Consider the following 26,668-nt stretch of genomic DNA (forward strand, 5'->3'; position numbering starts at 1 on the left):
GCAAATTGTTGACATTGCAATTAAACTGACGTTGGCATTCCTCGCATACCAAATGGTGGCTCTGAAGTGTTCGTTGGCGGCCATCTTCGAAAATGTACGGGATATCGTGGTTGTAGTGAAATCGAACAGCGCGCGATGGTAACATATTAAAATCGGGATATCGACGGGGATTTTCACGCATCCAATTTTGCATCCATAACTGATGATTTTAAAAAAAAAATTATAAAAAATCGAGTGAAATTGGAAAAACTTACCAGATCAATGTGCATTAATTGCAAATGGTAATAATAAAGCATCTGCTCGTTTTCGTGAATGTTATTTGCCGTTCGAACATGAGGGTAGTAGAAAATATTTTGCATTATATTTCGAACGGCATATTCGAAAAAAGAGCCTTCGCCCGTATCAGTTGATTGGGGATTAATTTTTGAAGGCTTCAGTGGTCTCTTTGAAGGACTTGCGTTGATGTTTTTCCAAAAATAAGCAAAAATTAGAATTTCACAAATAAATAAAAATTTCATTTTAATCTTATACGCTCACGTTATCAAATTCACTTCTAATGATCGACTAATCTTCTTTTATCGGAATATTCACCTTTTTATAGTTTCGTGATAGTTTGCATAATCAGAAATCAGGCAATAAAATTCGCGGTGATTTTTATCTTCACGTATTCCTAACCTATCCTAATGAGTAATGATGAGTATAGAACTTGTATCTTCTATAAATATCACAAAAAAATAAATTAAAAAATAATTTTTTTTTATTTATTTTTGTGTTCTTAATGATTTGTTAACACATAAAAAAGATTGCAATCAAAAAATTAATGAATTTTTCTATGAAAAAAAAAAAAAAATACCTTGAAAATCTCATTTTTAGCATAAAATTTTCCAAAAAATTGTAGAAAATAAATTTTTAAAATTCATGTAAAATTTTTTTTGAATTAAAAATTATTTTTAAAGTTCAAGAATAAAGTTTGACCTCAAAAACTATAAAAAAATTGCGTATGTGCAATTCACATGTTTTTGACCAAAACAAAAAAAAAACTGCGTATTAAAAAGTCTAGACTAAATAATTAACAAAACAAACAAATTTAAATTTTATGCATAAAAAGATGCATAAAAAATTATGAAATGACGCACGAAAATTTAATTCAATTTAAAAAATTTAAAAAAAATAGAAAAAAAAATATTAAAAAATATCTAGATTAGATTAACAAAAAAAAAAAATAAATAAAAAAATATATATAAATTTTAAACGATATTAAAAAATTCCAAAAAAATTAATAGTTTTTACTTCAACTTTTGAAAATTAAAATTTTTTCTTGTGTAAGATCTTAAATTTTTTTCATATTTACAATTACGTTTTTTCTTTTTTTTTTTTGAAAAATTATAACTTTCAAATTTTAAAGTGAAATTAAATTTTATGGCAAATTTAAAGCCTTATGATACACTTTGAAAGGCATTTTCGTCTTAAAAGCAAAAAAACCCCCGTTTCAACATTCTTTTTTTCTGGTTTTCGTCTCGTGAGAAATATATTTGATTAGTTTAGTTCTTAAGAAATGTTTGTTTTTGTTTGTTTGTTTGTAAACAAAAATGTATGCAAAAATGTTTTTTTTTTGCATTTTAGATGTTGTGACGTAAATTCACAAACCAGTTTTGGTTAAGAGCATTGAACTTTTTATCAACTAATTATTAAAAACAATTCTTATTATTCTTTTTATTTTGTTTTTTTTTTATTTTTTTTAATCACAAATATTTTTTTATAACGTGCAAAACGTCTAACATTCTACTTATTTACTCTAATATTTATATTTCCACTTTTTCAAAGCAATTCTGTTTTTTTTTCATTATTTGTCAATTCTAGGCATTTATTGTTAAAAAATTGTTGTTGTTTTAGTTAAAAATGATTGTAGTTTATACTACGTGATTCCCTGATATGTTCCATCATTCGTTAAAAAAAAATTAAATTTTTCCCCTTAAAATTGTCTTTAAAAATATTTCTAAAAAAATTATGCGAACGTTGCTCGCCCGCTTGTCAGTAAGTTATAGGCACATCCTAAGGCCCACGAAATCTCGTGTCCATCGATTTTCTTGTACAACTGCAGCACCGTTTGTTGGCGCAATCCGAAGCCGTATTCGAGTAAAGTTGAGATGAATGTCAAGTCGAGACACATGAAGGGTTGTTCCGTATTCGGCGAGGCACACGCTTCACGTGCTTGATTGTGGAAATTTTTGATTGTTGTTTCGCCGCCCGCGATGGCATCCACAAGTCCCGTTTCAATGGCGCGATCGTAGTAGTAGGAAAAGGCGCCAATTTGATGTTTTTGTAGCGAAGGCGGTTTCGGGAGAGTTAATTTTTGTACGTAACGTTTGACTTTTTCAAAGCATTTATCGAAATCAGCTTGAGGAGTTTTTGCTTTGGGGTTTTCTTTGCCGTTAATGTTGTAATCGACACTGCCGTAGGTCCACATGCGATTTTTGATGATGGGATTTACGCATTCGGAATGGATTTCTGTCTTGTCAGTGCCATCGGTGAAGATTGCATGACGCGTCGCCATGAGTCCCAGCCCGAGATAGCTGTGCGTAAAGACATTCATGGTACGTTTGAGGACATTTATGGAATGGATAAAGTCTTTTGTGTCGGATAAATCCTTTTCGTCAGTTAAGGTGTATGTCACTTGAGTACTTCCGCCGCCCAAATCCAAGGCAGCGATGGTATTGGTGCCCGTAAGACGTCCTGATAAGAAGTTGACGGTGAACCACGAGAACAAACCCTCGTCTTCGCCATCCATAATACTGACACTTTCGTCATTCGTGTGGAATCCTGAGGCAACGAGGACTTTTCGGGCAGTCTGAAAGGTAAATTTAATTAGTTTTTGTTTAAAATTGCACAAAACGAAATTAAATATTTTTTTTAAATTAAAAAAACAAAAAAAAAATTTAATGATAATTTTTAAAATTTTTTAATAATTTTTCCAAAGTAAAAAAATTCTATTCGTCTAAAATTAATTTAATTAATTAAAAAAAAATAAATTAATAAATAATTAAATATTTAAATTTAAATTATTTAAATTAAATTAATTTGAAAATAAATTAATTATTTTTTTTTTAATTTTTTATTTTAATTATTTAAATTTTTTTTTTAAAAAATTTCTATTTTATTTTTTTTTTTAGATTTTCATCTAAAATCGTTTAAAAAAAATTTAAAAATTAATTAAAATAATAATTAAAAAATTATTAAATAAAATAATTAAATTAAATAATTAAATTAATAATTAAAAAATAATTAAAAATAAATTTAAAAAATTGATTAAAAATTATTTTATTTTAATTTAATTTATTTTTTTTTATTAATTATTTAATTTGTTATTTCAAAATTTAATTTGAATTTATTAGCTTATCATTGAAATAATTGACAAAAACAAAAAACAATTTGATCAATAGAAAAAAATTTCCAATCAAATAATTTTTTTTAAATGAAATTTCTATTAATAACTTTTTTTTATCCCAAATTTGTCAAAATTAGCCAAAAATTTTTAAAATTTAAAGATGTCTAAATTTAAAATTTTTACTTACATCGAGTAATTTATTCGCCTCATCAGGTCCCAAAAGTCTCAATCCAGCAGTAGCTTTCAGCACAATTGGCGTTTCCGCCCATTTTTCTCTCGGAACAAAACCTTTCGCCTCAACCAACAACTTTTCAATCTGATCCACGGCTTTCGTATGATCTGTCGCGAACGACGACAATCCCGGCTTCAGCTGTTTAAACAATTCCTTGTCAAGTACCAGGCGCCCATCCAAATATCCCGAATGAAACTCAAACGCCAAAACTCTCGTTCCCGTAGATCCGGCATCAATTACCACAGCAAACTGCTTCGTCTTGTTATGATACCCCAAATGGCCGGAAATGTGATCGACAACCGGATGCAAGGCATCAGAATAAAATCCGAAGAAAAAGACGAGCAACGAAATACTCGCGATTAAACACAAAAACGAAACTTGAAGTCCATTACGGGCGTTCGATGATTTTTTGCCACGATTTCCGATCAGGGGACGACGGGAATCTTCGCTGTTCATTCTGGTACGTTGACGCACGTTCTTTGTGTTGCTCGGCATGTTTTCGGGGTCAAATGAAAACTTTGTCTTCTTGGAGGAAAAATTAATTATTTACAAGACGACTTTTCATGTGTCCTTCCCGCAATCAACTAATTTTTCGGCAGCAACAAAACAACGAGACACAAATGGAGTGTGCGATAACGAAGATAAATACGAAAAAACGAGAAACTTATCGCAAAAAATGTAATCAGTAGTTTGAGTTGTACGAAGAACGTATTTAATTAAATGACTCGTATCTTATTGCCATTACTTAACTTTTTGACGTAGGTACGAGGCTGATACTACTCGGTAAGTATATAGACACGAAGATAAACAAATAGTAGTAAAAACAAAGGCTGTGGATCGTTTAGCGGCGGGATCCAAGTAGGAAAACCATTAAAAGGGGTAAAAAGTCATTTTTTGGAGGGAAACTGAAAAAAAATTTTTTTTAAAATAAATTGGGAAATTTTTATACTAAATAAAATTAATTTTTTTTTTCAGATTGGATTGATTTTTCTTTTCAATTTTTTTAAAAATCAAGAAGAAAATGTCAAAAAGGTAATTTTTTTAAATATAAAATTTATAGTCGGTAATCCAACCACTAGACAATATGGGAATAATTTTAAAAAAATACCTAATAAAAAATACTTAAATGAACCAAAAAACAAAGCTTGAAGGTGACGTGTTCAAATCTTCTATAACCAATGGATTTTGATCACAATCAAAACATTAAAACTGCTCATTTTATGTCCTCCTGTTCCGACAAGTTGATATTTTCTTCATATTATCATCATAATATTAGCCTTGTATTACCCTAACTTTACCAACCTGTATATAAGTTTAGTATTACCGTAATGTAGATGATTCTAAGAGAATTTAAAAATTTGTTCTCTTAACGAATATAGAAGTTGGAACTCGTTCTCTAAACATTTTTTTTACAAATTCTTATTAATTTTTAAAAATTTTAACTGAAAGTTTTAGAATTTTTACTAATTTTGAATTTTCATATATTTTTTTTATTTTAAATTCTAATTTTAGTGTCAAAAACATTTAAAAACACAAATAAAAATTATTTCAAAAATTTTAAAAATATAACAGAAATTGTGTTCTCTGAACTTCAAAATTAACTTTCTCTTATGGAAAAAAATTCAAAAAATTTTAAGATTTTTTTAGCATTTATATAGTAAATTTTTAAATAATTTTTCAAAAAAATTCTAATTGTAGTGTCAAGAAAATTTAAAAATACAAAAAATACAAATAAAAATTATTTTAAAAAATTTAAAAATGTAACAGAAATTGTGTTCACTGAACTTCAAAATTTACTAAAAAAAATATAAATTCATTAAAATAAATAATTCATTCTCAAAAATTTTGTTAAAAATATTAAAAAATTTCGAAATTTCGTTAAAAATTCAAAAGTTTTACGTAAAAATGTTAATAGAACGAATTTAGAAAGCTAGAATTATCCACATTCAGTTAGTCTACATTTTTAAATTTAATTTGAATTTTAACTCTTTTTTCTCTTATCATTATCTACATTACGGTAGTAGTTTGAATTAATTACGATACATACCTGTTGTTGACTTTTGTATCGATATTTTCTCATCTAATGTGATCAAAAATTAAAGAAAATTCTTTTCAATTGATATCTCTTCAATTTTTTGTGAAAAATGAACAAATTTTATCCAAAAATTCCTTTAATTTCCATTTTTTTCTATAAATTTACAAAACTAAAGTTTGCTCGTGAATGGCTGCGGTTCTAAATTCCATTTTCTTGTCACCTCATCATTTGCTCTTAATGCCTTTAGCGTCTCTTTATCGCCCGTTTCAACATATTTCTCAATAATTTTGAAGATATCACAGATGGGCACTGCCATGTTCACATGCGGAAATACTTTCCCTGAATTCTCATCTCGCGTATTTGACACGCAAATTCCCACAAGATGCCCAACAGCATCAAAAATCGGGCCTCCGCTCTGCCCTGCCTGAACTTGCGCATCAGTCCATAAAATTCCCTCAGAGTATTTCGTGATAAATCCGTTAAAAATTGACGGCGAAAAGGAATTTTGGCTTGCTAGCGACGAAAATAACGGAAATCCAACGCAAAAAACTTTTGAACCGACTGCGGGTCGATATTTGGCGAGAAGAGAGAAATATTCGCGGGGAATGTCAATATGCGACGGGATTCCAAGGATAGCGATGTCATAAGGACGATAAATTTCACAAGTTTTATAAATGACAGAAGGAGTGAATCTACCTCCAGCCCATACAACTTCAATCCGGGATGTTCCTTGAATGACATGCGAACAGGTAAAAATGAACTTTTTCCCTTGAAATGTCACAAAAGCGCCGCAACCCCAATTCGTTCCCGCATCAATCATCACAGTGTTGCGTTCAAAAGGTCCAGGAGATGCGGATTTCACTAAACTTTGCTTCAACGGGACATACGGAAGTTCATTCGGAGCAAAGGTTGATTGTTGCGCCAACTCGTTCAGTAGTTCGTCATGCCTTAAAGCGATTGTAAGTTGAACATTATCCTTGCTGCTTGAATTGTGAAGCATTTCTGCCATCAAAATAATGCCAATTAACTTGCTTTTTGGCGTAAAAACTCCTCCGCCTTCACTTCCGGGACACAAAGGCATCGAAAGTAACATCACAGCCCCACTTTCGCCCAAAATATTCGAAATAATCCCATGATTTCGCGTATCAAAGAACGAATGATGACCAAAACTCGTCGTTCGCGTAAAAATCAAGTCACTTTTTTCGAATTTCCATTGTTGCCCACTGTGTCGCATAATGTTTCCTTGCATTTCGATCTTTGACTCGAGCGATTCGTCACAAGGTTTTATCGTAATTAGCAGAAAAGTTGAAAAAACTACCGGAGATTGACTAGAATCCTCGAGATTTGTGGAAAAATTTGACAAAATCTTGCGAAGAACGTTCAATGCGTTTCTCGAATTAAACAAAAATCGAATTTGAGCGGGAAGAATTTTCATTTCGCCACTTTTGTCATCCCGAAATGTGACTTTCATGCCTCGAAAGGACCGAAAAGCTCCCTTGACATTCTCGAAATCGAGTAATTCTTGGGCTGAAAGTCGCTTTATGACTTCTGGAATGTGTCGTTTGTCGCCGGATTTGATCGCGGCAGTTAACAGGAATGATGCTGATGTTATAACGTGATGCTCATCGAAGAGAATCCCCGAATGTCCTCGTGTTTCGCCATCGTAGTTGATTGTGCAATGAGTTATATCATACATTTTTCGGTCTAAAAGTTGAAAATTGTTAAATTTTTATTTTAACGAGAAATTTTTGATATTGAAATTCTTACCTCAGGTCACTTTTTTCACTTAAATCTTATCAAAAAGGTAAAAATTTTGTCATCAATATCAAAATTTATTATCAATTAGCTTAATTTATTCATTTTTTTATCTTAAAACTGGCACCGAAAGAGTCTAAAGTTCAGTTTGTTGTTGTAATTTTTTGTTTATTTTGATGTTTTGACTAAATGGAATGCAAGAGCCGGAGACCAACAATTTTTATGAAGTCGTTCCGCCATCCGTTTCGTATTCATTTAAAAGTCCAATCGTTTTTAAGCGCCTTTCTTCTTTGGTGTATGTTAGTTTTTTGTTCATCGTGAGCTCATGTGATTTTAAATGCTTTCGGAAGCTGCTGTGGTCCCAAAATGGGCTTCGATCACAATATTCGCAAATGTATCCTTTGCCGGTGTGAGTTCTTTCGTGATCGCGTCTCGTTTGAAGGCGCGAAAAAGTTCGCTCGCAATATTGACATTTGTAGGGTTTTTCTCCTAAAAAAGACAAAAATTAAGAAATAAGAAATAAAAATAAGAAATTTTAAAGTTTTTAATTTTTTTCCAAATTTTGAAACAAAAACATATTTTTAGAATTAATAGTTAAAATTTTCAAGTTGCGAAAAAAAATTCAAATTAAATTTTAAAAAATTAAATTAAATTTTTGAAAAATTTTCTAAAATTTTTTTCATTAAAATTTTAATCTCAAATTTAACTTAAGATTTTATTAAGAAATAAAATTTTAACTTCAGATTTTCGAAACATAATTACAGATTTTCGAATGTTGAATGAAATTTTTAAATTTTTTTTTCGAAAATTTGTATCTTTAGCTCAAAAATAAATTTTTATCATTACTTCTTACTTACTTCTCAAAAATTTTCTTCTTTTTTTGAAAAACTGAATTTTTTAGATCAAATATTAGTTATTAGAAAAATATTCAATTCAAAAAACTATCAAATATCAAAGAACTATTCGAAGGAGTAAAAAAGAAAATTTTTGAAAACAAAAAAAGATTTAAGTATAACAAATAAAATTTTTGATTTATGAACTGAAAATCAAATTTTCGAAAAAAAAATATTTAAATATTGAAAGAAAAGTTTCAAATTTCAAAAAAAGCTCAAATTTTTGAAAAAGTGTTTCGAACTTCCGAAAGGTTTCAAATTTTCGAAGAAAAGCTTCAATTTTCGAAGAAAAATTTAAAATTCAAATATCAAAACAAAATCGAATTTCGAAAAAAAAGTTCAAATTTTCGAAAAAGTTTTTCGAACTTGCGAAAAATTTCAAATTTTCGAAGGAAATTTTTAAAATTTTTGAAGAAATTAAAAATTTTCGAAAAAAAACTTCAAATATCGAAAAAAAATTCGAATTTCGAAAAAAATCAAATTTTCGAAAACACTTCGAATTTATTTTCGAAATCTCACCTGTATGATCGTACATATGCTCCCTCAGTATCTTCGGATGATTAAAACGTTTGCCACAAACTTGACACTTGTATGGCCTCTCATTCTCCGGCAAATGCGACAACTTGTGATTATGCAGATTTGACTTCGCCAGGAAAATCTTTCCACAAATCTCACATGGATACTTTTCGTCTGTCTGCTTATGCACATACGTAATGTGATTACGCAAAACTCCTCGTGAATTGAATTCCTTGCCACAAAAATGACACTCAAATTTGCTCGTTTCGTGCGTCGTCATGTGTCTCTTGTACTTGGCTTTTGTCAAAAAATACCGCTTTGGATTGCACTCGGAACACTCAAAATTAGCAAAAGTAGGGAAATGAATGCATAAAAGGTGTCGCAGCAAATGAAACGCCAAACTAGCTGAAAAATCGCAATGATTACAGGAAAATTTCCTATTTTTTGTGTCATTTTCTTCATTATTGCTTTTTAGGATTTTCGCTTCTTGTATTCCACTGATGTCAATTGAATCTTTTTCCACGCAATATAACGAGTGAAATTCCCTCGCCTGACGCGTTTCAAAGGTTTTTTCACAGGCATTGCATAAAATTGTGTCTGCCGGGAAGAAATGCTCTTCCATTCGATGTAAAGCCAAAAGTTCCTCTTTCGGAAACGATTCCGCACAAATATCGCATTCGAGACACTGCAAATCGAAATTCGTAATCCAAATTTTCGAAACAGCCGTTTTTTGATGTAAATAAGTGTAGGAGCCGTCTTCTTGTTCGTGCAACAAATAAAAAGGTCGTTCGAGATCTTTAACAACTGGCAACGTGACATAACTCGGAAGGTAGTTCAAGGTCATCAAAGAGGTCAAATATTGATTCGAATAATCACTGGAAGTGCCTGAGGGGTCATTTTCGAAATCGTCTGTATCTTCGAAAAAGCTGCGAAAATTATTTTTTACCATTTTCAGCTTTTTTTCGGCAATTTTAACGGGAATTTGATCCAAATTCACGACTTTTATCGGCATTTCTGGATATTTGACGGAAACTGTTCGAGATTGATTTGTCCTTTTAGATGCCTTGAGTTCCTCTGCTTGAACAACTTTCACGGAAATTTTGGGAGTATCTCTTTTATACAATTTCACGTGCTGCACATCATGTTTAGTCTTCGATCCATCATCATTTAGTCGAACAATGGTGCATTTTACGTTCAAATCAGCTTCATTTGGTGACTTTGTCGGCTCGAACGAGTATGAATTATCAATAGTTGTTTCTTCACAGTCTTCAAATTCACCTTCAGATACTGTTTTTTCCTCAGATCCGTCGGAATCGATCGCAATAATGTCTTCAAAATTCATTTCAGGCACGAAAACTGACGAAATTTCATGGATTTCATCAGGATTTGTGTCAGTTTCGGTCGTTTTCATGGGTTTTAGTTGCGGAAAATGCATTGAAATCAAATGGGATTCCAATTTTTCCTTCGAACTCGTGACAAAATGGCAATGCTCGCATAAAAACAGCATCTGACTAGCTTTGTGTCGCAAATTATGACGACGCAGCATGAATTTTGAGGCAAACATTCGTTCACAAATGTGGCAATAAGCACTCTCGTCGTCATTTTCTTCGTCCCTTGGCCAGTAATGAGCTCGTTTGATGTGTTTTTGACACGCTTCGTCGTCATTAAACCTCATTTTGCACTCGTAGCAGTAATCCGTGCGAATTGTATCTTTGCCTAAACAGTACAAAGTGTGAAATTTTTGATCCTCCTTGTTGTTGACTAACTTTCCACAGCCATTGCAGGTCTTTTTGTTGCCCGGAAAGAAATGCATCGAAGCCCGATGATTCATTTTTCGTGCGACTCCCAAAAGTTTCTTCTGACAAATCTCACATTTTGGCTCGTGAACGTCGAAATTCGTGACCCAAAGGTAAGAAGTTACCGAAGTTTTGTTGATGTAAGTAATTGTGCCGTCATCTTGTCGAATTTGCTGATTATAAGGACTGCGAATTGTGTTTAAATCCGGTAATCGAAGTCCTTCGGGCAAGTAAGACAAACAACGAACGACGTGAATGTTCGTGCCAATTATCATCTGTTTTTGACAAGTTTTTGCCCGTAAATGATCCGCTAGATGCTTTTTTAACCGGAATTTTCTGTTGCAATTTTCGCATTTGTGAATGTAATGAACGGAATTTTTCTCTAACGGATGAATGGCTTTTCTCACAGTAATTTGTGTGGCAAGTTGAGGCTTTGTAGTTGTTGAAACTTCCGTTGTTTCAGAGGTTTCGTGCTCATCTCTGATGAAAACTGATTCAAATTCTTGTAAAAAATCGACTTTTCCAACGAAAAATAAATTAACTTCCAGATTTTCATGTGATCCGGTTTTATCTCTGGTTATTTTAGTGAAACGGAGTTCATTATTGCTCATTTCATGTGTCAGCTCATCGTTTGTTAGAACATTAAATGAAAATTTACTCGAAGTTTCGTTGAATTTTAATAATATGTTTAGGGGTTCAGTTATTATTGCCCTGAAAAAAAATTAAAATTAATAAAATTTTAAAGAATTTTTAAAAAAACTTACATTTTTTTATGATTTGGAGCCAAAGTCCAATTCAGGAAATTTGGGAAAACGATAAGAAATCAAATTTAGCCGTATCACATCTGTTTAATTTGTTTTTGTTTACCTTTTTTGACAGATAATTATAAAAGGCGGGAAATCCAAGTTACTTGAGAAATCCATAGTTACTAACCTCATGTTAAGTTTTCGCGCCTTTTTCATAAAAATTCCAATTGGAAAGCGTCTTATTGGATTTTTTTGGTGATATTTTCGTTTTTAGTACTATCTAGTAAGGAAAAGTAAAAAAATTGTTTAATTTTGAGTTATTTTCTATGATATTAAAAAAAAAAAAAAAAATTGGCAGCTTTGAGTTGCAAAATAATTAAAAATGATAAATTAGAGCCCTCTGACAAATTTTTATCCATTTGGAGCAAGATTTGACAAAAATGGCTTTGACACAGTTTTTGACACAGTTTTTTTGCTCTTGATTTAGTTTTCAAATCAAAACTATGTCAAAGAAAAAAATTTTTTCAGTTTCAATTTTTTGGCAGTTTTGAGTTGCAAAATAATTAAAAATGATAAATTAGAGCCCTCTGACAAATTTTTATCCATTTGGAGCAAGATTTGACAAAAATGGCTTTGACACAGTTTTTGACACAGTTTTTCTCTTGATTTAGTTTTCAAATCAAAACTATGTCAAAGAAAAAAATTTTTTCAGTTTCAATTTTTTGGCAGTTTTGAATTATAAAACTATTAAAAATGATAAATTAGAGCCCTCTGACAAATTTTTATCCATTTGGAGCAAGATTTGACAAAAATTGCTTTGACACAGTTTTTGACACAGTTTTTTTTGCTCTTGATTTAGTTTTCAAATCAAAACTATGTCAAAGAAAAAAATTTTTTTCAGTTTCAATTTTTTGGCAGTTTTGAGTTGCAAAATAATTAAAAATGATAAATTAGAGCCCTCTGACAAATTTTTATCCATTTGGAGCAAGATTTGACAAAAATGGCTTTGACACAGTTTTTGACACAGTTTGCTCTTGATTTAGTTTAGTTCAAATCAAAACTATGTCAAAGAAAAAAATTTTTTTCAGTTTCAATTTTTTGGCAGTTTTGAGTTGCAAAATAATTAAAAATGATAAATTAGAGCCCTCTGACAAATTTTTATCCATTTGGAGCAAGATTTGACAAAAATTGCTTTGACACAGTTTTTGACACAGTTTTTTTTGCTCTTGATTTAGTTTTCAAATCAAAACTATGTCAAAGAAAAAAATTTTTTTCAGTTTCAATTTTTTGGCAGTTTTGAGTTGCAAAATAATTAAAAATGATAAATTAGAGCCCTCTGACAAATTTTTATCCATTTGGAGCAAGATTTGACAAAAATTGCTTTGACACAGTTTTTGACACAGTTTTTTTTGCTCTTGATTTAGTTTTCAAATCAAAACTATGTCAAAGAAAAAAATTTTTTTCAGTTTCAATTTTTTGGCAGTTTTGAGTTGCAAAATAATTAAAAATGATAAATTAGAGCCCTCTGACAAATTTTTATCCATTTGGAGCAAGATTTGACAAAAATGGCTTTGACACAGTTTTTGACAAAGTTTTTTTTGCTCTTGATTTAGTTTTCAAATCAAAACTATGTCAAAGAAAAAAATTTTTTTCAGTTTCAATTTTTTGGCAAGTTAAAAATGATTAAAAATGATAAATTAGAGCCCTCTGACAAATTTTTATCCATTTGTTTTTGACACAGTTTTTTTTTTGCTCTTGATTTAGTTTTCAAATCAAAACTATGTCAAAGAAAAAAATGTTTTTCAGTTTCAATTTTTTGGCAGTTTTGAGTTGCAAAATGATTAAAAATGATAAATTAGAGCCCTCTGACAAATTTTTATCCATTTGGAGCAAGATTTGACAAAAATGGCTTTGACACAGTTTTTGACACAGTTTTTTTGCTCTTGATTTAGTTTTCAAATCAAAACTATGTCAAAGAAAAAAATTTTTTTCAGTTTCAATTTTTTGGCAGTTTTGAGTTATAAAATGATTAAAAATGATAAATTAGAGCCCTCTGACAAATTTTTATCCATTTGGAGCAAGATTTGACAAAAATGGCTTTGACACAGTTTTTGACACAGTTTTTTTGCTCTTGATTTAGTTTTCAAATCAAAACTATGTCAAAGAAAAAAATTTTTTTCAGTTTCAATTTTTTGGCAGTTTTGAGTTATAAAATGATTAAAAATGATAAATTAGAGCCCTCTGACAAATTTTTATCCATTTGGAGCAAGATTTGACAAAAATGGCTTTGACACAGTTTTTGACACAGTTTTTTTTGCTCTTGATTTAGTTTTCAAATCAAAACTATGTCAAAGAAAAAAATTTTTTTCAGTTTCAATTTTTTGGCAGTTTTGAGTTGCAAAATAATTAAAAATGATAAATTAGAGCCCTCTGACAAATTTTTATCCATTTGGAGCAAGATTTGACAAAAATGGCTTTGACACAGTTTTTGACACAGTTTTTTGCTCTTGATTTAGTTTTCAAATCAAAACTATGTCAAAGAAAAAAATTTTTTTCAGTTTCAATTTTTTGGCAGTTTTGAGTTTTGATTAAAAATGATAAATTACAAGCCCTCTGACAAATTTTTATCCATTTGGAGCAAGATTTGACAAAAATGGCTTTGACACAGTTTTTGACATAGTTTTCGACACAGTTTTGCTCTTGATTTTCAAGTTTCAATTTTTTGGCAGTTTTGAGTTATAAAATGATTAAAAATGATAAATTAGAGCCCTCTGACAAATTTTTATCCATTTGGAGCAAGATTTGACAAAAATGGCTTTGACACAGTTTTTGACACAGTTTTTTAGTTTTGCTCTTGATTTAGTTTTCAAATCAAAACTATGTCAAAGAAAAAAATTTTTTTCAGTTTCAATTTTTTGGCAGTTTTGAGTTATAAAATGATTAAAAATGATAAATTAGAGCCCTCTGACAAATTTTTATCCATTTGGAGCAAGATTTGACAAAAATGGCTTTGACACAGTTTTTGACAGTTTTTTTTGCTCTTGATTTAGTTTTCAAATCAAAACTATGTCAAAGAAAAAAATTTTTTTCAGTTTCAATTTTTTGGCAGTTTTGAGTTATAAAATGATTAAAAATGATAAACTAGAGTCCTCTGACAAATTTTTATCCATTTGGAGCAAGATTTGACAAAAAAGGCTTTGACACAGTTTTTGACACAGTTTTTTTTGCTCTTGATTTAGTTTTCAAATCAAAACTATGTCAAAGAAAAAAATTTTTTTCAGTTTCAATTTTTTGGCAGTTTTGAGTTATAAAATGATTAAAAATGATAAATTAGAGCCCTCTGACAAATTTTTATCCATTTGGAGCAAGATTTGACAAAAATGGCTTTGACACAGTTTTTGACACAGTTTTTTTGCTCTTGATTTAGTTTTCAAATCAAAACTATGTCAAAGAAAAAAATTTTTTTCAGTTTCAATTTTTTGGCAGTTTTGAGTTATAAAATGATTAAAAATGATAAATTAGAGCCCTCTGACAAATTTTTATCCATTTGGAGCAAGATTTGACAAAAATGGCTTTGACACAGTTTTTGACACAGTTTTTTTGCTCTTGATTTAGTTTTCAAATCAAAACTATGTCAAAGAAAAAAATTTTTTTCAGTTTCAATTTTTTGGCAGTTTTGAGTTATAAAATGATTAAAAATGATAAATTAGAGCCCTCTGACAAATTTTTATCCATTTGGAGCAAGATTTGACAAAAATGGCTTTGACACAGTTTTTGACACAGTTTTTTTGCTCTTGATTTAGTTTTCAAATCAAAACTATGTCGAAGAAAAAAATTTTTTTCAGTTTCAATTTTTTGGCAGTTTTGAGTTATAAAATGATTAAAAATGATAAATTAGAGCCCTCTGACAAATTTTTATCCATTTGGAGCAAGATTTGACAAAAATGGCTTTGACACAGTTTTTGACACAGTTTTTTTGCTCTTGATTTAGTTTTCAAATCAAAACTATGTCAAAGAAAAAATTTTTTTTCAGTTTCAAGTTTTTGGCAGTTTTGAGTTGCAAAATGATTAAAAATGATAAATTAGAGCCCTCTGACAAATTTTTATCCATTTGGAGCAAGATTTGACAAAAATGGCTTTGACACAGTTTTTGACACAGTTTTTTTGCTCTTGATTTAGTTTTCAAATCAAAACTATGTCAAAGAAAAAAATTTTTTTCAGTTTCAATTTTTTGGCAGTTTTGAGTTATAAAATGATTAAAAATGATAAATTAGAGCCCTCTGACAAATTTTTATCCATTTGGAGCAAGATTTGACAAAAATGGCTTTGACACAGTTTTTGACACAGTTTTTTTTGCTCTTGATTTAGTTTTCAAATCAAAACTATGTCAAAGAAAAAAATTTTTTTCAGTTTCAATTTTTTGGCAGTTTTGAGTTATAAAATGATTAAAAATGATAAACTAGAGTCCTCTGACAAATTTTTATCCATTTGGAGCAAGATTTGACAAAAAAGGCTTTGACACAGTTTTTGACACAGTTTTTTTTGCTCTTGATTTAGTTTTCAAATCAAAACTATGTCAAAGAAAAAAAATTTTTTCAGTTTCAATTTTTTGGCAGTTTTGAGTTATAAAATGATTAAAAATGATAAATTAGAGCCCTCTGACAAATTTTTAAAAAAATAAAAAAAAATTTAATATGAAAGATCATTTTAGATCCAATTTAGATCAAACCCATAAATTATCAACAAAAATTATATTTTTAAAAATTTTTGTTTAAAAAATTTATTTTGAGCCCAAAAAACTAAAGAAAATATTGAATATATACTCAAAAAATTTAAAAACATCGCATTAACGATCTTTATCCTTTAAATCGAATCTTGTACAAGAAACTTGCATTTCAGAAATTTCCCCTCTCGTTATATTCAAAAACTTTTCAAATCCTTCAGTACCATTCAAATTCAATTCTGGGGATTTTCTGACAAAATTTCCATTAAAAACTTTTTAATAGGTATCACTTTCATTAAATCATACTTAACCTGCAAAAGTAACAAAGTTCATAATTTTCTTAGAATCCATTTTAGTTCTCAAGATGCATCAGAACAGCAGCAGCGAAAACAACAACAACAACGTCGTAAACATTTTTCGATACTCTAAATAAATTTCCCTGGGTCTGGCATGTGAGAAAAACGTTCTTCCGAAAAACACGCACGTACGATTCATCATTGCCATCGTCGTCGTCGTTGTACTTGTTGAATTGAATTTCCATAACATTATGGTTGTTTCGTGAGTTGGAACATACTATTTCGCTGCAAATGTTTTTGTCTGACGAAAAACATAACACAAAATAACTTGTTTTCCGTCGTCGTCGTCGTCGTTCGCTATTGTTATTGTTGGGAAAGGAGTGCAAAGATAACCTGGGGTTTCCTTTCATGTACTTTTTTCGGGTTATTTTTGTTTCACGACGAAAGTAATGTAAATATTTTATTAGGTTTTGTCGTGTGTAGTCGCAAAAGGAAAGGTAACGAACCAAAGCCTCGCACTGTGAAAATGATTAAAAGGAATTTCGGTGTCCTTTGATGTACTTTCCCGCTTTTATCCCGCTTTTGATGGATTAAAGGAAAGCTAACACGAGCGTGCGAGAGAGGGACACTCGTCATTAATCACTTTTATTCCATTTTATTAATAAATTGTTACAAATGCTACGTTCCACGTGCTGTGGCATGTCGACAGTTCGTTATTTTAATTGAATTTCTCCCTCCTGTACATGCGGTTCGTATTTACTCTACACATGGCATACCGGGCGTACAGGAAGCTTATTAATAGCTTTTTAAAATCAATTAAAAGTCAATTAATGTTTGTCTTTTCATTTCGACACGACGACGAATCACAACAACTAGTTTTCTGTTGCTTTTCGATTGATTTTCTTCTGGCTTGTCAAGGTCACTTCGGTTTTATTTGATTATTAGAATATGGTTATGGTCCCATAACCTGTAATTCGGTGAATAATTATCCCGATGACTTTATTAAAAGTCGATAATAACCGCAACCAAATTACTCTAAAACTCCCTCATTCAATTTAGTTAATGTGGATATTAACCTTTTGTGTGTTGTTTTTGTTATGAGAATTTGATTATATTTTCCGACGAGAATGGAAAAACGTTGTTACACACACAAAATATAGTAATAATAACAAAAATGTGGCGGGAATGCGGATTAATGTGAGCGATGGAGGTTTTGACGTGAGCGCATTTTATTTTTTTTTTTATTTTCGGTCGCTCCAAATTTTTTTCTATGCTTTTGTCCCATGCCCCATTCCAAAAGCCGAAAATTCAAAGGGACAAAATAAATAAAAAGTTGAAAATTTTATCAAAATTGATTATTTTTTTTGTATTATTCAATATTTTTTTCAAGAAATTTTTAAAATTTTTATAAATATTTTCAATTTTTTTATTTAAAAAAAATTTTAATGTAATTTTCTTCTCTAAAAATTTTTCAAAAAAAAAATTCAAAATTTTTTGACAGTTATTTTTATTAATTTTTTTTTTGTATAAATTTTTAAATTGAAATACTCAATGATCAATTTTAAATTATCAAATCTGTTCAAATCTAAATTATCAAAAATTGTTTAAATTTTGCCATTTTTATGAAAAAATTTATTTAAATTTTCAAAAAAATTAAAAAAAAATTAAAAAAATTAAAATTAAAAAATATTTTGTATTTCAAAATGTTTTGGCTTTTTTTTAAGCAAAAGAAGGTTTTCGGTCATTGTTTCTTGGTGAAAAATGATTTGAATTGAGACAACGAAAATTTTAAAGAAAAAAAATTTTCTCAAAAAATCTCAATTTCGATTTTTGGCAATTTTCAATATTTTTTCAATAAATTTAAAATTTTTTTTTTCAAATTTTGCATTTTCTTAATTTTTAAATTTTTTGTTAGACGTAAAAAATCATTTTTTAATTTTAAAAAAAATTTCAAAATTTTTTGACAGTTATTTTTATGATTTTTTAGACAATTATTAGTTATCTTCATCATTTTTTGAAAAAAGTAAATTTTTTTTTCAGACAAAAACATATTCCCGCAAAATTTCTTCAGAAAATGCTAAAAATTAAGCGAATTTCTTTGGTTTTTTTTTTATAATTTATTTTTATCAAAAATTTTGAAATTATTTTTTCAAAAAATTAAAAAAAATTCAAAAATTTTTGTAATTTTTTTTTCAAAAAATAAATTCATAGCAAAATTCAAAAAAACTTGATTTTTTTTATTGATAATCAAAAATTTTTCGAAAAAAATTTTTTAAAAATTGTCAAAAAATTTTTTTGAAAATTTTTAGAGAAGATCATTTTTTGCCAAGAAACATATGCCTGCAAACCTATCATTGCTTCAGAAAAGCCAAAAATATCAATTTTTTATGTTGTCTAATATTTTTTTTTTAATTTTTTAAAGTTTTGAAATTATTTTTTCATTAAAATGGCAAAATTTAAACAATTTTTGTGATTGATAAATTTTTTGTTGTCATATCTATCGGACAGACAAAAAATAAACCAATTTAGCTCAATATTTCTTTTTCGTAATGCTTCCGAAATAAACCACCATCCAGCGTCGTGTCGTTGTCTAAACATGACGGCATGCAGAAAAAATTACTAAATGGAAACAGCTTGAATTAAACATTTTTAACATTACACAAATATGGGTCATGCTATCCGTGGGCGTTCTATTTCATTATTATTACAATTTTTATGCTCTCCTCACACATTTCAACACCAAAACACTCTCTTTGTACTTGCGGCAAAGTTCATCAATGTTTTCACTATTAAAAAAAAGGGAAAAGGTCCACTTCATCAAATTCTCATCAATTTATGACAACAAAAAGAGAGTAGAGTGGGTGTGAATGCGACACGAGAATAAATTGACACATTTTATCATGGAAATGAAGCATAAAAGTGAATTTTGTGGCTTTTTTCCTCTCTCTTTGGAGTAACTGAATTTTCGTTAAGCTCGAAGTAAGTCCATCAATTTGTCCGTATGCTCAATCAATCTTGCGGTCAATGAATATTTTATCGAGAGAATTGACAATGACTGACAATGGATGCATGTAATGCGAAGTGATGGGAGGACATTTATTACGGGAACCTGACGTTTTTCTCCATCTTTTGAAGCTGCGGCGGTGCATGCGGTTAGAAAGCAATTTTCAATAAAATTTTACCGAGAACATGTTTACAAAGCAGCCACCAAAATTCATTTGCCGAAACAAATTACAAAGGCAAAACAATTCAAAGGAAATTGCTAGTGATGCGTGAATAAACGGTAGGATGCTCTCGTACCTCAAATTTTGCATGACGACGACGACGACCAACAAACTTATTAATGCTTGAAATAGTTTTGTTTTTCTTTCCTTCTTTTTCAATTTTTTTTTTGGAAGGGAGATAAACAAAGGTACGATGGATTAAAGTTAAATGTGCCCTACGGATTGAAAAGTGTTCAAATTAATCCCTTATAGTCATTAAATTAATCCCTTGTTTTGTAAAAGGATTAATTTAATACCTTAAGGGATTAATTTAACCTCCTTTGAAGTTGTTCATCAACAACCCAAAAGAATCATTCCTTTCAAGAGGTTCATTTAATCCTTTAAGAGGTTAAAATAATCCCTTAAGTGATTGAATTAATCCCTTCAAGAGGTTAAATTAACCCCTTAAGCCCTTCTAATATTTCCATCGATATCGATAACTTTTTTAAAAGGGATTAAAATAATCGCTTAAGGGGTTAAATTAACCACTTGGAGGTATGAAGGTATTAATTAAGGGATTAATTTAACCTCTTAAGGGACTAAATTAACCTTTTGAAAAAATTATTTTTTCTGGACTGTTCATGATGAACTTCGAAGGAGTTTAAATTAATCCCTTGAGGTAAAAAGTTAATCCCTTTAGGTGTTAAATTAGTCCCTTAAGGTATTATGTTTAATCCTTTTGAATTTTACCGTAACATCTTGAGGTTATTTAACAACTTATCAAGTGTTAATGAAGGGATTAATTTTATCGCTTAAGAGGTTAAATTTACCACTCGAAGGGATTAATTTAATACCTTAAAGGATTAATTTAACACCTAAAGGGATTAACTTTTTACCTTAAGGGATTAATTTAAACTCCTTCGAAGTTCATCAGGAACAGTTCAGAAAAAATAATTTTTTCAAAAGGTTAATTTAGTCCCTTAAGAGGTTAAATTAATCCCTTAATTAATACTTTCATACCTCCAAGTGGTTAATTTAATCACTTAAGGGATTTTTTAATCTCTTAAAGGATTAAATGAACCTCTTGAAAGGAATTATTGTTTTGGAATATTGATGATGAACTTCAAAAAAGGTTAAATTAATCCCTTTCGGTATTAAATTAATCCCTTTTACAAAATAAGGAATTAATTTAATTTTTTATGGGATAAATTTGAACACTTTTCAATCCGCAGGGATACAGATCAGATAAAGTCACAGGTCACTGCATTTCATCCAAAGAACAAATATTGATTTATTATTACACAGAAGGGACACACACCTGTTGTTATCTCATCTGTATAGTCTGAAACGGAAAATTTTGATGAATTTTAATATTGAATGATGTTGTTAACTGGGAAGGAGCGTCTCAAGCCCATGCATTTCTCGCGATCAATGAACAGGGCGTCAGTTTTGTGTTTCAAAGCTTTTTCCAAGTTCGTTCGTGTTTTCAGTAACTGTTGATGCATTGCCTCTGTCTCTTGTAGTTTCTCATCTAACGTCGTAAAAGCCTTCTGGATGTCTTCAATTTCTTTAACGAGTCGCAAATGAGCGAAATCTTTACAAAGCTCGATGCCATTTCGATGGGATCTTGCTTCGTGTCGCGTTTGGGCGACTTGAAGCACTATCGATTTGTCTTTCATCGCTTTTTGTAGCAACGATAAGTATTTTTGAACATCGAAGACACTTCGTTGAGTCTTACTCAATTGCGTTAGGAGTTTATTCTTGGCATCTGTTTGTTCTTCGCTTCGTTTATTGATGGCGTTGTTTGTGGCACTCCAGGCATCCCATACGAGCGAAGCACACTCGTTAATTAAGGCATTCGCTTCTGTTCGTAAAAGTTCGCCATTTTCTCGTTCATTCTGGGAACGACGAACTCTCGAGGCACTTGCTTCACTCCAGGTATCCGCCGTGCTGATTGTTGGATCGTACTTTTCAATGCCTCCGTAATAGTTGATCCCAGCACTGTAATTGTTCAGTTGATGACACGCATTATCGATGCCTAAAGCTCCTTCTTTGTGTGCAACATCTTCTTCGAGCATAGCCTGAGCTGCGCGGGAATCTTTCAACTTGACAGTGACCCGTTTCAACATTTCCTCCAACTTCTTTTGGCATGTCATGACGTTCTCGATTTCGAACAAGAGACATTTCTCAACGTCATCATGTACGAGTTCTGTAGCTTTGCGACCTTCACGATGATATAAACATTCCTGAGCGATGTGCAAAGGTCCTTCCAAGTCTGTCAAAGCTTTTTGAATCGAACTTCGTAACTCCATTAAACTCGAGTTGAGCTTCAACAACTTTTCAAGTTCATTCGCAACTTCTCCGCGCCAAAATTTCAACTCGGAAATCCTTTCGCCAATTCGTCGACCTGAATCAATTTGACCTTGAACTGTTTCCTCGTCGAATTTTTGTAGTAAGTCCAATGTTCCGCTTCGCATCATCTCAGCTTGAGATCTCATGCCATCCGCTTCCAAATACAAGCTTCTTGTGCCCTTTAACCATTCGGGATAAGTGTATCTCGTATAGAGAGCTGCCCTTGCTGCATGTTGAGGATTTCTATCGAAGCCAGTAACTAAATTTGGGAAGGCAATACTTTCCGTTAACATTCCCTCTGGACTGCACTTTTGCGCCATGAACTGATTCGTGATCGGAATCTCCGGCAAAGTATTGATCTCGATCATTTCGTGCGCCATTACGGGACGCCATGGATGCGGGCGTTTCGTTTTGAAGTAATATTGACCGATTCGCGGGGGAATTGGTTCGCCAACGACTTGTTCCATGCAAGGAGGCGCTCCAACAGACGACCAAGGTTGGAGTTGGGTATACATAACGGTTTTGGAATTCATGATAAACGAGAAGAAAAAAAGCTTTTACTGAAAAATTTTCTTTAAATCAAGTCAAGTCAAAGGTTACTTTGCTCGGGACAAATAAATGATATTTAATGAAGAATTTAATAAACAAAGTACTTTTGAAGGGATTAACAAAAGATTATGCTACTTAATCCCTTTTTGTCGACCCTTTTTCTCGGCGTTGTCATTATAATCGATTCCGTTATCTCTTTGTTTATCGTCAAATAATCCATCAACGAAAATAATTCGCAATTGAATAAATAAAATTTTTCATTATTTGGGATAAGCACGTGCCCTTTTATTAACTGAGGAAATATTATTCATTGGGTTCTTTATTGATGGTAATCTTATTTTACTTTCGATTACTTCCTTTTTAGCTTTTAATTTCGTCAGAAGAATTTTTTATACTTAATTTTTTATTTACTACACGAATTTTAAAAAATATTGATAAGAAAAATTTTTTGAATTAGCAAAAAAGGCGATTTTCAAATTTTTTAACTGACAAAATTGACAGTTTATAAAAAAAATAAATAATATGTATTTATTAAAAATTATTTTAAAAACTTAATGATTAAAAAAATGAATTAATTAAAAATTAGAAAAATTAAAGTTAGTTATTATTTTAAAATAAATTAATTAAAAATTAGAAATTTAAATTTTTAATAATTAATAATTTTTTTTAATAATTAATTTTTAATAAATTTATTTTAAAAAAATTTAAAAAATCAAAACAATTTATTTCGAATTTTTTTTAAAAATTATTTAATTAAATAATATTTTAATTAAATAATATTTTAAAAAATTCGAAATTATTTTGATTTTTTTTTTTTTAATTAAAAAAAAATATTTAATTTTAATAATAAAGTAAATAATAATTTAAAAAAAAAATAAATTTAATTAAATAAATAAAAAATAATTTTTATTAAAATTTAAGAAATAATTTATTAATTAAATTTTATAATTAATTTTTTTTTAAATTAATAATTTAATTTAATTTAAATTTTAATGAAATTTTTATTTTTTAATTAATTTAATTTTTTAATAATTAAATTTTAAATTTTTATTTTAATTTAATTTTATTTAAATTGAAAAATTTATAATAAAATTTAATTTTTTTTTTGACTAAAAAAGTTCAATTCTATCAAAAATTTATTGTCTAATTTTTTCTCAATATTTTTTTTTTTTTTTTTGCAAAATCATCATTGAAGCAACACGTGAATAGGACAAAAAACTTGCCACAATTCCATTAATCGTTTCTACCGATAATCGATCACGATCAAAGATTTTCTTTCTCACCTCCTGCCGCAAATACAAAAGTGATTTCAATCCCATTCACGGCAAAAAACTTTCAATCTTCACGTATTTCCGTGGCAAAAAGGAAAGTTTTCGTACACAACGACGTCCAATGTCGACGACAACGACGTGATATGCGAAAGAAACCACTTAACACTTGTTGATGGTACTTTGCCGAGCAAAGTAAAACGTAAAAAGCATATTGCGTTCAAAGAAACCACTTAACACTTGTTGATGGTACTTTGCCGAGCGACACAAAAAGTAAAAAGCATCTGTTTGCGTTCAATCATTTTTCATCCTTAGATTTTTTTGCTTGTCTTGTCTTGTCTTCCAAGCACTTCAGGGACGGCGTGGGATGATGACTCTTCTTTTATTGTAACAAAAAAAAATGGGAACGGAACTCATTCAAGGAAATTTATGGATACGACATGCGAACAACGAGGAAAATCTTGGAATTCGACCCTTTTCATCGTTGCGTTTGATGCGACTCAATCGATGAATATTACATTTTTGTCGGATAATAAAAGGAAAATTTTCGTGAAATTGCTACAAAAGAAGACGAAAAAAAATAATAAAAAAATGAATGAATGAAGAACTAATAAAATGCGCAGGCTTATTGCTCTTTTTATTGATTTATCCCGTAGTTGGTAGTGGATTTTTCGTCCCTTTTGTGTTATTATTATTTTATTATGTGCCATGCCGCATGACGCTGAACGACGTTGAGGAAGGCAGGATGATTGCATATTTCATTATTATGCCCGGAAAGGACGAAGAAAGAGACGTCGAAGCAGAAGAGATTGATCCAATCAAAATAATAACTCACTCTTTTTTTTTCTCGTAATTTAATGACTGCACTTCATCATATTTCTAAAGTTTTTTAATTATTTTATCATCGTCTACCATCTTTCTCGTGGCATGGCTTACAAACCACTTTATTATGATGTTTTTATATTTCATTAAAATATTTTCCGCCAGCAAGTACACGAGTGACGGTGTATTTGTTTTAGCTTTGATTGCAATGGAAAAGGTAAATCCAGAATGAACGTTATTATTATTTCAACTAATTAAAAAAAACTGTAAGGATTACTTTGTCTTCGTGCAGCTAACGTGTTGTTTAGATTTATAACGAAGTATTTTTTAATTTTTTTTTATTTATTGTTTTACTGAAAAGAAATTTTTCAATTAAATTAATTTTATCATTTCAGTTGAGCAAAGGTTTTAATTGGAATACTTCATGCCCCATATTGAGAAAAAATAATTTCTTTGAATTTAAATGCATAAAAAGGGGTGTAAGTTTTCTGTTGACAAATTTTTTTCACAATTGCCCAAAATTGAAAAGTCTACCGATACTTTCTTGCATTTTTTTTTGCTTTTTCAGAAAAAAAAAATACTATGAAGGCTCTATCTTATAAGACAAATAAGAAAAATTCGACCATTTATGGGTTTTATTTAGAAAAAAAAAATTTTAAAGTAAAAAGTAATTTGTCTTTGAAACGATTTTAAATGAAAACGTCTGATGTGTTTCCGTTAGTATTTGTTAAGTGATAAAGCTTATGGAGTACCAACAATTTTTTAAGGAAGTCAGACAGACATCAACTGAAAGTTATCGCAGAGTAGTGCAGGGTTCACTAGATCCCGTTTTAGGGTCTATTATGGCTCGCACCGCGGTCTCTAAAGAGTCCTATTGTACTTCATACTTTGAAATCGTAAGCTTTCTCAGTAAACGCCGGGTCTTAGCTTTTTACCTGTCATCCCAAGCAGGCGCCCCCAAAATTCACTCAGCTCTCCCAGAAGGTCCCAAAGGATTTCTAAAAGATCTCAGTAATTTGACTTTGAAACGATTTTTAAAGGAAATGTCTGATATGTTTCCGTTAGTCTTTTTTAAGTGATAAAGCTTACGGAGCAAAACAACTTTTAAAGGAAGTCAGTCAGACATCAACCGAAAGTTATCACAAGGACAGAAATTTTATTAACGAATAAAACTTCAAATAAAAGTGAGAATTTCCTCATTTGTGAATAAGTTTTGAACTAGTCAAGATGAAATTCAATACCTGGATTTTAAATTTGTTAATTGTAATACTTTTTTTCATAAAAGTGATCAAAAACCAAAACTTGACTTACCACTGCATCAATTTTAAGACTACTGCTGGAAGTTTTTGTGCCTTGAAAAATATTCATACAACAGCTTCAAATAAGCATTTCAACATTACCTCTGACTTAGATGAAGAAGATGTAAAGTCGTTCTCGTTTAATAGTTCCTCTGTGGAAGTGCTAACTAACGATGTGTGTGAAACATTTCAAAATCTAGAATATTATTACGCCTCAAAAACTGGCATTTATTTTGTAGATGAAAACGCGTTCGAAAAATGTATTGCTTTGCTTATTGTTTTTTTAGAAAACAATAACATAAAAACACTCCCATCAATAGTGTTTTATTCGAATGTAAATTTAGAAAAAATTTTTCTATCGTATAACAGTATTATTGAACTTGACGAAAATTTATTCATTAACAATAAAAAGTTAATTGAATTAAAACTTACGATGAATCGATTAAAACGTGCTAATTTTATAAAGGGAATGGAAAGTTTAACACACCTTTATTTGGACCATAACGAGATTTTAGACTTTTTAATGGAGGAAATGATCACAGAATGTCCTAATCTTAAATGGATTCGTATAAAATATAATAGATTTCATTGTAGTGCACAGAGTCGAATGATAGAAGTTCTAAACGACTTTGAAATATGGCATGATATATATTTGTCAAGATGCATAAGATACGTGATGTATAAACAAAATTGGGACGAATATGGTGAACAATCTAATGATTCAAGTGCAGGCTTGGAAGAAGAAAATTACGAAAATGTCCCAACTGCCAAAAATTCCAAAATGTTCATTATCATTTAT

The 26,668-nt window shown here is 30.1% G+C and overlaps 4 protein-coding genes across 4 annotated transcripts; all 4 read right to left on the reverse strand.

Moving 5' to 3' along the window:
• Nucleotides 1-1,950: 1,950 nt before the first annotated feature.
• LOC134831456 (ectonucleoside triphosphate diphosphohydrolase 5) lies at nt 1,951-4,388 on the reverse strand. Its single transcript, XM_063845186.1, has 2 exons — nt 3,573-4,388; nt 1,951-2,848 (listed from the first exon to the last, which is right to left on the reverse strand). Exons 1-2 carry the CDS (start codon nt 4,110-4,112, stop codon nt 2,006-2,008), a joined length of 1,383 nt encoding a protein of 460 aa, XP_063701256.1. The 5' UTR covers nt 4,113-4,388; the 3' UTR covers nt 1,951-2,005.
• Nucleotides 4,389-5,784: 1,396 nt separating this feature from the next.
• LOC134831832 (peroxisomal leader peptide-processing protease) lies at nt 5,785-7,576 on the reverse strand. The gene is made up of 2 exons (XM_063845658.1): nt 7,420-7,576; nt 5,785-7,356 (listed from the first exon to the last, which is right to left on the reverse strand). Exon 2 carries the CDS (start codon nt 7,346-7,348, stop codon nt 5,822-5,824), a length of 1,527 nt encoding a protein of 508 aa, XP_063701728.1. The 5' UTR covers nt 7,349-7,356; nt 7,420-7,576; the 3' UTR covers nt 5,785-5,821.
• LOC134831831 (protein suppressor of hairy wing-like) lies at nt 7,421-11,420 on the reverse strand. The gene is made up of 3 exons (XM_063845657.1): nt 11,377-11,420; nt 8,820-11,323; nt 7,421-7,896 (listed from the first exon to the last, which is right to left on the reverse strand). Coding segments are annotated over exons 1-3 (2,775 nt in total). The 5' UTR covers nt 11,379-11,420; the 3' UTR covers nt 7,421-7,627.
• Nucleotides 11,421-20,947: 9,527 nt separating this feature from the next.
• Nucleotides 20,948-22,447, reverse strand: LOC134828974 (tektin-3-like). Its single transcript, XM_063841965.1, has one exon. The coding sequence runs from the start codon at nt 22,445-22,447 to the stop codon at nt 20,948-20,950; it is 1,500 nt and encodes a 499-aa protein (XP_063698035.1).
• Nucleotides 22,448-26,668: the final 4,221 nt, after the last annotated feature.

This window comes from Culicoides brevitarsis, chromosome 2 (genome assembly GCF_036172545.1).
Source record: "Culicoides brevitarsis isolate CSIRO-B50_1 chromosome 2, AGI_CSIRO_Cbre_v1, whole genome shotgun sequence".
NCBI classification, from domain to species: Eukaryota; Metazoa; Arthropoda; class Insecta; order Diptera; family Ceratopogonidae; genus Culicoides; species Culicoides brevitarsis.

What these genes read in the sequence shown, in the direction of transcription:
- LOC134831456 (XM_063845186.1), bottom strand. Translation starts at nt 4,112, where the DNA reads ATGCCGAGCAACACAAAGAACGTGCGTCAACGTACCAGAATGAACAGC. An exon ending in AGGCGAATAAATTACTCGAT is followed by an intron (nt 2,849 to 3,572) that starts GTAAGTAAAAAT and finishes TTTACCTTTCAG; the next exon opens with ACTGCCCGAAAAGTCCTCGT.
- LOC134831832 (XM_063845658.1), bottom strand. Translation starts at nt 7,348, where the DNA reads ATGTATGATATAACTCATTGCACAATCAACTACGATGGCGAAACACGA.
- LOC134831831 (XM_063845657.1), bottom strand. An exon ending in GCATATGTACGATCATACAG is followed by an intron (nt 7,897 to 8,819) that starts GTGAGATTTCGA and finishes TGTCTTTTTTAG; the next exon opens with GAGAAAAACCCTACAAATGT.
- LOC134828974 (XM_063841965.1), bottom strand. Translation starts at nt 22,447, where the DNA reads ATGTATACCCAACTCCAACCTTGGTCGTCTGTTGGAGCGCCTCCTTGC.